The following is an 11,213-nucleotide window of genomic DNA, read 5'->3' on the forward strand; positions in this document are numbered from 1 at the left end:
GCAAAGAGCATACTCAACCAAATAATTACAGGCCCATTGCATTAACTTCAAACCTTTGCAAACTAATGGAACGTATGGTAATGAGCAGATTGGTGTATATCATCGAGAAGAATAACATTTTATCACCATATCAAAGTGGTTTTCGGAAAGGGCGAAACACTATGGACTCTGTGCTGTGTTTGGAAGCTGAAATAAGAAAGGCACAAGTAAACAAAGAAGTGTTAATAGGAGTATTCTTTGATGTTGAAAAAGCTTACGACATGATGTGGAAGGAGGGACTATTAATAAAATTAGAAAAAATGAAAATACAAGGTAGAATGTATAATTGGATCAAGAACTTCCTGTTTGGAAGAACTATACAAGTTAGGGTGGGGTCTGAATTGTCTCAGATATATCAAATAGAGAATGGAACACCTCAAGGAAGTGTTAGCAGTCCCATTCTGTTTAATCTAATGATTAATGATATCTTTAATCAGATAGACACGGGGATAGGAAGATCTCTGTATGCAGATGACGGCGCACTGTGGAAAAGGGGCCGCAATGTGGGGCATGTGGAAAAGTGTATGCAGAATGCTGTTAAGAAAGTAGAAAATTGGGCTAATGAATGGGGTTTCCGTTTCTCTGTAGCAAAAACTCAGGTGATCTGTTTTACAAAAAGGAATATCAATCCAATAATGAATATTAAAATGTATGACCAGCAATTGGAGCAGGTGTCAGTAATTAGATTTCTGGGAATGTGGATGGACTCAAAATTGAATTTTAGAGCTCATATTCAGAAAATGATAGACAAAGGTAAAAAGGCGATAAATGTAATGAGGTGTTTATCAGGAGTTGAATGGGGGGCATGTTGTCAGTCTCTTAAAATGATTTACTGTGCACTGATAAGAGCAGCTATTGACTATGGCAGTATGGTGTATAGTTCTGCATCTAAAACTCACCTGTTAAAGATTGAGGCAATCCAATCACAAGCTATGCGAATATGTTGTGGAGCAATAAGAACGTCTCCAATAACAGCAGTACAAGTAGAGATGGGTGAAATGCCTCTGGAAATCCGAAGGCTCAAATTAAAGGTGAGATATTGGATCACTGTAAAGGGACACTTGGATAGTCATCCAGTTAAAAATGTTTTAAAGAATTGCTGGGAATATGAGTATAAAAGACTATCAAGCTTTGGATGGACTGCAAATGAGGAAGCACAGAATATGGGAATTAGTGCCATCAATATTGCTCCTTCTGTAGCAACTTCAGCAATTCCTCCTTGGCTTTTCCCTTTGCCAGTAGTCGACACTAAGCTATACAAAGACAAACATAAAGAAAGAAATATGTTGACAAATATAGCAGTGCAACAATACATCGAACAGTCATATTTCAGCATATTACAAATATACACAGATGGCTCCAAAGATCCTGAATCTGGAAGAACAGCATCAGCAGTATATATTCCCCAATTCAAAGTCAAAATATACAAACGCATTTCAGACCATGTATCGGTTTTTACTGCAGAGATAACAGCAATATTTCTAGCACTCCAGTGGATAGAAGAAGTACAGCCAACAAAAACAGTCATTTGTACAGATTCCCTTTCAGTTTTGAATAGCTTGCTAAGTGGAACATCAACAGCCAGACAAGATATGATCATTGAAGTGATGCAGAGTCTATTTAGAATAAGACAGTATGGAATTATGGTAAAATTCCTGTGGATACCATCACATATGGGTGTGGAAGGAAATGAGGAAGTAGACCATCTGGCTAAACAGGCCTTAAAGCATGCAGAAATTGACATTAAAGTGTCAATGAGTAAAACAGAGGTAAAAGGGATAATTGCAAAAGAAACAAGAAAGAAATGGCAGAAGGAGTGGGATAGTGGAACAAAAGGTAGACACTTTCATCATGTTCAAGAGAACGTAGGGCTAGAAAGAAGAAAGTTTGGCAACAGGAAAGAAGATGTTTTAATGTCAAGACTGCGTCTCGGACATTGTGCATTAAATCAGGGTCTATATAAAATGGGTAAACATGAAAATGGAAATTGTGATAAGTGTGGTCAAGCAGAAACAGTAGAGCATGTACTTATAGAGTGTGATGCATATGCAGGAGCAAGAAATAAATTAATTCAAGCACTACGATCGTTTGGTATAAATGATTTCTCCCTTCGGGTTCTATTAGGAAACGAATCAAAACAGTTTAGGATATTCCAGGAATTAGTTGTTTTCTTAAAACAAACAAAACTGATCAATAGAATTTAACATACAGTTGTATTAATAATTTTTATTTTTATTTTATTTATGTATTTATTCATTTATTTATTTATTTATTTATCTATCTTCCAAACCATTATGCGCTCCACACTCCAGTCCAGTAGGTGGCGGTAAATGCACCTAAAGTTGGTTTGCCATCCGCCAATAAAAATCAGAAGAAGAATAAAATGAATGAGTTCTTGCTCCACGGGATTAAGGACTGTAAAGACAACACTCCCAGCAGAGACATTCAGCACTAAGGTCAGTGAGGTAAAGTGCATTACTGTTTATTTACACTATAGAACTAGATTTGTAAAGTTCGTCACGACAAAACTTTGATGTTGCTTTGATGAAGTTTTCACAAAGACGGTGATTTTTGGAGGCGACCGGGTATAAAGGTGTTACTTTTTGAGGAAGTGGACAAAAAGCTTATGAAATCTTTATTTCGCAGTAAAGCGGTCTTAAATAAATCTTACATAAAGATTTAAGACCAATGGGTGCCAATACTTTTTATTTATTTATTTTCTGCATAACAATAACAATATACATACAGAGGATCACATTGCATTACATTCATAATAACATCAAAGGAAACAACAGAAAGAAAAAACTTTACAGTGAAAATAAAAAACTTACAGAGATCCAAAAAGAAAAGGTTTTGTATGGAGAGATCTATATATGTTTGTCCAGCAAGTGGCAGTAATGTAATGGCTGGTCATTATTAAAAGCCTGTGAAGAACAGCTTCATTTCAGGAATCCCATGTACACTAAAACTTTTCCATAAACACTCCAATGTATTATCTGTTGTTGCTATAGTTACCGGATAGACATCAATCCACTTAGAATGAGCATCAGTTAGAAATAAGAACATTTAAACCCAGAAATGGACCTGCATATTCCATATGAATTCTCCTCCTGAGTTGTCTGGGCCACTCCCATGGCTGGTGCCCTTGCAGGGGCTTTTTTCTGCAATATCAGCATCCAGTTTCAGCCACCATATATAACTCCTGGCCAACACCTTCATTTTTGACATAACTGCGTGGAACTGATGCAGCTGCTCCAACAAACTCAAACGTCCTTGTACTGGAATAAGAACATGGGCTCCCACAGCACACATCCATTCTGAACTCTGAGCTCTTGGTGTCTTTACTTATAAAATATAAATTCAGATGTATTGTGATCAGGCCAGCCTTTAAGCACATACTCACACACTCTTGATAAAACAGGATCTTTATTAGTTCAGTGCCTAATGTGCTCTGCTGTAGTTAAGGGGTCCATTACACTGTCCAGCATCAGTACCTGTTCTTCCTCTGGTTCTTCCTCAGATTGTTGTAACACAGGAAGACGACTGAGGGCATCTGCTTTTCCATGATCTCTCCCAACTCTATAAGAAATCACATATATGCTCCCAACATTATTGCCCACCTCATAATTCATTGAGATGCCATTTGAGGTACAGCCTTTAATTCATTTAGTAGACTGTGTAGAGGTTTGTGGTCAGTACAGATTATGGATATTACAGATATTTATGGAATTTTTTAACACCAAACACAACAGTCAATCCTTCTTTCTCTAGCTGTGAGTAGTTCTTCTCTGCTTTTGTAAGGGTCCTGGACACAAATCCAATGGGTCTTTCAGTTCCATCTTTCATACGACGTGCTAACACAGTTCCCACACCGTACGCCACCACAAGTCTCAGCGTTAATGTAAACACACACACACACACATACACCACCACGAGTCTCAGTGCTAATGTAAACACACACACCACCACGAGTCTCAGTGTTAATGTAAATACACACACACACACACACACCACCATGAGTCTCAGTCTTAATGTAAACACACACCACCACGAGTCTCAGTGTTAATGTAAATACACACACACACACCACCACGAGTCTTACCGCACATAGCTGCATTTCTGTCAGCTCTAAATGAGGTGATCCCGTCCAGCTGAATGGCGGAGTCTCTGAGCCACGTCTCCGTGAAAACAAACATGCAGCAGTTTATAAACTCTCGCCGTGTAGCGCATTCAAGTCAGATGTAGTCCAGTTTATTGTCCAGGGAGCAAACATCGGAGAGTAGAATGGATGGGAGAGCCGTCCGACTAGGGTTAGGTTTTAGCCTAGGGTTAATTTTTAGCCTAGGGTGTGTTTTTACCCTAACATGGATAACCGCCTGCTTACTGCATGTGAAAGGGGAGGGTGAACAGGGTGTAGAGTAGAGATGATAGTGTTCAGAATGAGGGTTGAGGATACCTGTTTTCCCAACTTAACAGATTGAGGTCTGTTGGTGAGAAAGTCCAGAATCCATCTGCAAGTGGAGGTGCAAATTCCCAGCTCACTGAGCTTAGTGATCAGTACAGTGGGGAGAACTGTATTGAACACAGAGCTAAAGCCAATGAACAGCATTCTGATGTAGGTGTTGTTTTTATCCAGGTGGGTGAGGGCTGAATAAAGAGCCGTGGAAACTGCATCTTCTGTCGACCTGTGGACCATCTTCTGTCAACCATCTTCAGGTGATAGGCAAACTGGTGTGGGCCCACAGTGATGTGACTCAGAACCAGTTTCTCAAAACACTTCATAACAATAGGGGTGGGTGAAACTGGGCAAAAGTCATTCAGGCAATCGGCAGCTGAGTGCTTAGGCACTGGTATGATGTATGATGTAGACTTCGGTCATGTAGGAACTGTGGCTTGGGCCAGTGCCCGGTTGAAAATGTCAGTGAAAACTTGTACCATTTGTCCAGCACATGAGAACTCGTCCCGGTATGCCGTCCGGACCAGCTGCCTTGCGTGCATCCACTCTGCTAAATGCTGAATAGACGTCCATTGTTAATAGTGAAAGTGAACTGTGAGCAGTTAGCAGAGTCAGCGATTGAGGTGAAATGTTCTATGCCTTGATTGAAAAGTGCAAAAACATTATTGAGTTCTTCCAGTAGGAAGGCACTGCTTTGGTTGAGATCGAGGTATCGGTCTGTGATGGTCTGGATTCCACATGCGTCTGGGGTCAGAGTTGTGGAAGTGCTCTTCTATATGGATTTTGTATGTATGTCTGGCTCCTGATGCCTCTTTTCAGGTTGGCCCTGGCTCTGTTTTAATCCTCTGCGTTGCCAGATTTAAAAGCAGCATCTCTTGCTTTCAACAGGAGACGGACTTCAGAGTTCATCCATGGCTTCTAATTAGTAAAGCATTTCATGTGTTTGACTGTAGTGACATTGTCAATGCACATGTTGATATGTTCCAAAACAGATGATGTATAAATGTCCATGTCTGTGTGAGAGTCCAAAGTGGACTGTGAGGCAAACATGTTCCAGTCAGTATCCTGAAACTGTTGCTGTAGAGATGGGTATATTTGGGTAGCATGAAAAAAAGAGCGGTGTTTAGACTGACGCAAGTGGGGGAGAGGAATGGCCGTGTATGCCGCAGGTATGTTTGTGTATAGATGATCCAGTGTGTAGTACAGATCTCAGGCTGGAGTGGTTGAAATCTCCAGCAACGATGAAAGCTCCTTCAGGATGTGCAGACCAATTACATTTTCAGGATGTAAAACCAAAGAGATGGTTGTTGACTTCAGGAGAGCACAGAGCGACCACTCGCAACTGAACATCGACGAATCATCTGTAGAGATCGTCAGGAGCACCAAATTTCTTGGTGTTCATCTATCGGAGAACTTCACCTGGTCACTCAACACCAGCTCCATCACCAAGAAAGCCCAGCAGTGTCTCTACTGCTTATGAAGGCTGAGAAAGGCACATCCCCCCCCCCCCCCCCCCATACTAAATACTTTTTACAGAGGGACCATTGAGAGAATTCTGAGCAGCTGCATCACTGTCTGGTTTGGGAACTGGATCATTGGAGTCTCTCTTCTCTCTATCATGGACGTTTACACCACACGCTGCATCTGCAAAGCCAACACTAACCTATGAATGCAATTCGTCCTCTGCAAATGATCCAAAATGCAGCTGCACGGCTTGTTTTCAACCTGCCAAAGTTTTTGCATACCATCCGCTACTGCGATCCCTCCAGTGGTTTTCAGTAGCTGCACGCATCAGATTCAACTGTGTGTACAAAGCTAAAAATGGACACTGATGCTGGCCTGCAAAGCTAAAAATGGACCATCTCCCTCTTACCTAAAAGCCCTCATCACTCCTCAGACTGCACCCCACACCCTCTGATCTACAGCACTGCTCCACTGGTTCCACCATCTCTCAGGGTAAGAGGCAAGTTTACTGCAAGACTCTTCTCTGTTCTGGCATGTCTGCCAAATGCTGTAAATGTAAACAGCATTGTGGACCCCACACACACCACATACACACTCTTCACCCCACACACACCTCACACACACTTCACCCTCCTGCCTTCACCCTCTGTACTGTAACAGATATATATAGTTGTAATGACAATAAAAGCTTCTTGACTCTTAATTGTACTCTTTGCACTTCTGGTAGATACCAAAACTGTAGTTCATTGCTGTGTACCTGTACTATGTAATGACAGTAAAGGTCTGTCTGTCTCTCTCTCTGTCTGTCTGTCTCTCTATCTATCAGTTCATCAAAAGTAAAATATGTGTCTGTTTGACCGGCCGAGCATTTCTAACACGATTTTGTTCTCTCTATGCTGAGAAAGACATTTAATTTAGCCAGTTAACATGTCACTTTTTTGAAGTGAAAGTAAATATTAAATGTATAAGAAAATGTAAACTAGTAAAAATTGTGCTGCAAATCCTGCAGCTGATGTAGGTTTCATGTTTGTTTCCTCAGGTTAAGGTCCATTTGGTGAATTGTGAACATCAGAACAGCAGCTACAGAAGTGATGTTGATGAACTTCATCGATCTCAAAGTTCTTTAGTGACGATGATGTTCAGGGCAATGGGACAAATCCTGGTGAATATTGTAGCAGAAATCAGGACTCTCAGGACTCTTCTTCTCCTGCTGTGCTGTAAGTTTGTGTTTTTCCTTCACAATCACACATCACAGTATAGTTTGTGAGTGAAATGATGAAGCTGAAGCTGTGATGCAGGTTTACTGTGTGAAGCTGGAGACGAGACGGTCACACTGCAGGAAGTGGAAGGAACCACTATAACTCTCCATACAGGGATAACTGGGATTCAGAGTCATGCTCATATTCAGTGGTTTTATGGACCTGAGAAACTAGAGGAAAAGATATTGAACAGTTATGTGTATAAAGGAGAAACTGTTACAGACATCAGTGAGAGATTTAAAGAGCGACTGCAGCTGGACAGAATCAGTGGAGCTTTAACCATCAGGAACATCAGCAGAACTGATTCTGGAGTTTATTTATTACACGTCATCAATGGACGTCTCTCATCTAGGACTTTCAGTGTCAGTGTTTATGGTGAGTAAAAGTGTTTCATGTCTCCTTCATGTCTGTGTTCAGTCTCATAACTTCATTATTAATAAAAAAAAGAAATACATCCTGCATGAAATAAATATTGATGTTGATTTGGTGAAGTAAAGAGATTTATGGAGTCTCCAGTGTCAGTGCTTTGTAACAAAATATCTGTTGTAGAAAAGTAATAAAACACTTGGGGATGTGCTGCTGTTATAGGGAAATAATCTTCAGGGTGAAACAGTAACCCTGCTACATCACAGCTTTCTACTGGCATCATGGGTGTAGAAATAATCCTGAAGTCCTGGGAAATTATTTTCTACATTGAGTGGGAATTCTGTTAATGATTAAAGATGCATTCTGCTTCATGTGACTAAAGTATTTAATGTGTTTGTGTTTTTAGCTCCAGTATCAACTCCAGTAATAATAAATGAAAGAGGAAAACGAGGTGTGATTTCCACAGAGTCGTGTTTCCTCCTGTGTTCTGTGGAGAATGGAGAAGATGTGAAGTTATCCTGGTACAGAGAGAATGAGAGAATCTCTATCACCAATAACACAGATCTCAGTGTTCCCCTCAATCTCCCACTTCAAATACAACACAATGACACTAACACTTACATCTGTGTGTCTGCAAACCCTGTCAGCAATAAAACAACTTCTCTCATCATCACACAGCTCTGTGACGTCTCAGGTACGTCAGTGAGTCTAAACTCTCATCACTTTACTGTGGTTAAGAAAAGAATAATGAATATTCATGATGGAGTGAGACAGAGGTGAATAAACACTTTCCCGGTTTAATCTTTAGTGTTTTTACTCTTCAGATTGTTCAGATATAGTAAATACTTCATCAGTACTTCAGTGATCTGTAGTTTACTTCAGCACAGGTCTTAGTGTGTGTTGTATAAACTCTGTTATAGACTTTTATGTTATACATCAACACATGATCTATATTTTTATAACAACTACAAACTTAATGAAGTAACTGGTATTAAAATTCTGTATTTTTTTTAATAATAATAAATTGCTTACATTTTTGATTATATCTTAATTTGTACAGATAAACCTGATCCTTTACTGCTTGCTGCTCTGATATCAGCTGGAGTTTTTGTGTTATTAATTATAATATTAATAACTTTGTGGATTCGGCTGAAAAAGAAAAAAACAAAAGGCAAGTAATGAATCTTTCTGTTCATGTGTTTAGTTCAGTTTTTATATTTGTTCAGTTCAGTAACATTTAATCTGATTATTTTTTCTTTATTTACAGAAATTTCAGAGGAATTGACTTCCTCTGATGCGAATATCATCACTCACAGTGCAGAGAGATAAAGTTGTGGAGAAAATGATTTGGTTTAAAATCACAGGAGTGATAAAGTCTCCTCCTGATTCATATACTGCTGTGTTACAGGAAGAAAACTCCACAGTAACGGATGTTGAAGTATAGAGAGACCCTGTGGTGTATTCAGCCGTGAGGAGATACAAATAATACAACACATCACTATATGATAAATATTTTATGTTTTTGCACTTCTCATGTTCTGTCATCGGTCAGAGTGACGCACTCGAATTAAAGCTTTCTTCACTTTATCTTCACTTTATCTTCACTTTATCTTCACATGCTTATAGACATAGACAATTGGCTAGTGTTGCTGTGAATGACCAGAGACAGAGTATATGCCCCTCTCACCCCGAGAGCACGGCCAGATTTGCCCTCTTAACTGGACACCTTGATGATGAAGGTACAGGAGCACTTTTTGTGTCTGGTTCCTCTCAAGTTTATCTCTCACGTTGCCTCAGGTTGCTTTTCCTTCCCTCTGCTGCCTTGCCCTACCTCATTAGTGATGAATGTTAAGTGTCCAGACTTTCTCTACAGACTTGTGTAATATGGTTCATATATATAATATAATGCCTTCCTGATGTTTTACAAACTAAAGTGCAATTCTGTAAAAATTGCTGCTTCCACCTTGTGGTCAAAATCAGTATTTTACACAACACTAAAAATGTGCTGATATTTTACATTGTTACGTCCTTTTTTATGTTTGTTCTCTGTTTTGGGAGGTGTCTGTGTTTCTGTGCAGGATGAACACCGATTGGTTACTGAAGGTTACCTGGTGCCACGCCCTGCCTGGTCAGCTGACTCCCTGCAGCCTATAAAAGCCTCCACCACCTCTTCCTGCTTTAGCTTTTTGGCTCACTTGCTGTGTTTGTGTTACTCGTTTGCTGCTAGTTAGTATTGTGTATGAGTTGTCTGTGATATTAGTGTGTTTAGACATTCCTGTTAATGCTGACTATTGCCTGTTCTTTTGACTTTGACTCTGGATTGCATGTTTGTTCTTATTAGCTAACCTGCAAATATGTGAATATAGTATTATTGGGGCAGCAGGGAGACCGATGCCATTTTTGTTTGAACCTTTTATTGGTTGTGTTTTTGTACAGGGAGTTAGGGAAGGAATTGTGTTCCTTTTTTGTTTGTTTGCACAGTAGGGAATTTAAAGGGTACAACAATTAGTTGTTTCTGTTAGTTATTTTGGCCTTGTCGGCTCCTGAAGACATAACCCCAGTTGCACATGTGAAATTTGTTATTCTCATTAAAAATATTGTTTATTCCGTTACCTCTGTTTCCTCGTACCCTTTCATGTTGCACCTTCACCCCTAGATGGGGCATAACAACATGCAGATTTTATTACATTTGCCTTATTACAAATGACATGAACACGATCACCTGAACACATTAACACTACAAAGCTCTTACAGTAGGAGCACATAGACGTCCTTATATATGAATTACTCTGATTTATTTAGAATTCCAGCATGAGGTTATTTTGACTTTAACACACACTTTGTTAATTTACAGCAAAGATTTTAAATAAACACTAAAAAACATTTTAGACATATATAACATTTATACATTATAAATAACGCTTGTTTCTATTTTTCAACTCTTCATATACAGTGAGCTTATAAATATAACAGACAAAAAACATGAAGTCCTTAAAAAAATGACAAATGTCACACCGTTATTTACGTGACCCAGAGAAGTCACAGTCAAATGAGTCCCAGGAGAGTCAGAGACTTACAGAGGGGTCACAGAGGAGTCAAAGCAGAGTTATGACACATCAGTGAAAAGTCACAGCAGAGTGAGAGACACAGAGGAGTCACATACATACGAGTCAGAGCAGATAGAGGAGTCACACACACCAGAGTGGAGTCACAGAGAAGACTAAATGGCTAATGTTAGAGTCAGAGAGGAGTCAGAAAAGAGACACAGAGGAGTCAGAGTAGAGACATAGGGGAGTCAGAGGTGGAGTCATAGAAAACTCAGATCCAGTCAGAGTTTTGGAGTCAGATATCTACTGACAGTGTGTACTGTAAACCCTCAGACTGCACTCTCATAGCTGACCAGAGCATCTGATGGAGACAGAGTACCCTGACTAACAGCTGTAATAAACACACACACACACACACACACACACACACACACACACACACACACACACACACAGTGAGTGATTTTGAGAACAAAACCTCATTTTTCCCTTAAACTCTTTAAAGTCAATAACACTCACCTGCAATAACTCTGACATCATCAACCTGCTCCATTCATTTTTTCTGTAGCTTTTCCTGGCTTG

The 11,213-nt window shown here is 39.7% G+C and overlaps 2 protein-coding genes and 1 long non-coding RNA gene across 7 annotated transcripts in view; 2 read left to right on the forward strand and 1 right to left on the reverse strand.

Annotated features, from left to right (window-relative positions):
* Window positions 1-2,394: 2,394 nt before the first annotated feature.
* The window catches only part of LOC113649943 (natural killer cell receptor 2B4-like), a 469,259-nt gene continuing 460,440 nt past the window's right edge, over window positions 2,395-11,213 (forward strand). For 2 of the 4 annotated variants that reach the window (XR_007143447.1, XM_047815862.1), the window contains exons 1-3: window positions 2,395-2,504; window positions 6,999-7,176; window positions 7,258-7,593. Coding sequence is in view for 2 of the 4 variants with exons in the window: in XM_047815862.1 (XP_047671818.1) it covers window positions 2,427-2,504; window positions 6,999-7,176; window positions 7,258-7,593 (592 nt within the window). In the remaining 2 variants the exon portion in view is untranslated. Of the gene's footprint in view, window positions 2,505-6,998; window positions 7,177-7,257; window positions 7,594-7,990; window positions 8,279-8,644; window positions 8,756-8,851; window positions 10,197-11,213 lie in introns of those variants that run through there. The other 2 variants (XR_007143446.1, XM_047815861.1) reach the window with 2 other exon arrangements.
* Window positions 2,395-11,213, forward strand: part of LOC113640604 (signaling lymphocytic activation molecule-like) — a 42,320-nt gene continuing 33,501 nt past the window's right edge. For both annotated transcript variants that reach the window (XM_047815944.1, XM_047815942.1), the window contains exon 1: window positions 2,395-2,495. The gene's annotated coding sequence lies outside the window, so the exon portion shown is untranslated. The remainder of the gene's footprint in view (window positions 2,496-11,213) is intronic.
* On the reverse strand, window positions 2,739-4,406 carry LOC113649955. Its single transcript, XR_003442301.2, has 2 exons — window positions 4,142-4,406; window positions 2,739-3,618 (listed from the first exon to the last, which is right to left on the reverse strand). It is a non-coding gene; the product is annotated as an uncharacterized LOC113649955 (long non-coding RNA).

This window comes from Tachysurus fulvidraco, chromosome 7 (assembly GCF_022655615.1).
Source record: "Tachysurus fulvidraco isolate hzauxx_2018 chromosome 7, HZAU_PFXX_2.0, whole genome shotgun sequence".
Taxonomy (NCBI): domain Eukaryota; kingdom Metazoa; phylum Chordata; class Actinopteri; order Siluriformes; family Bagridae; genus Tachysurus; species Tachysurus fulvidraco.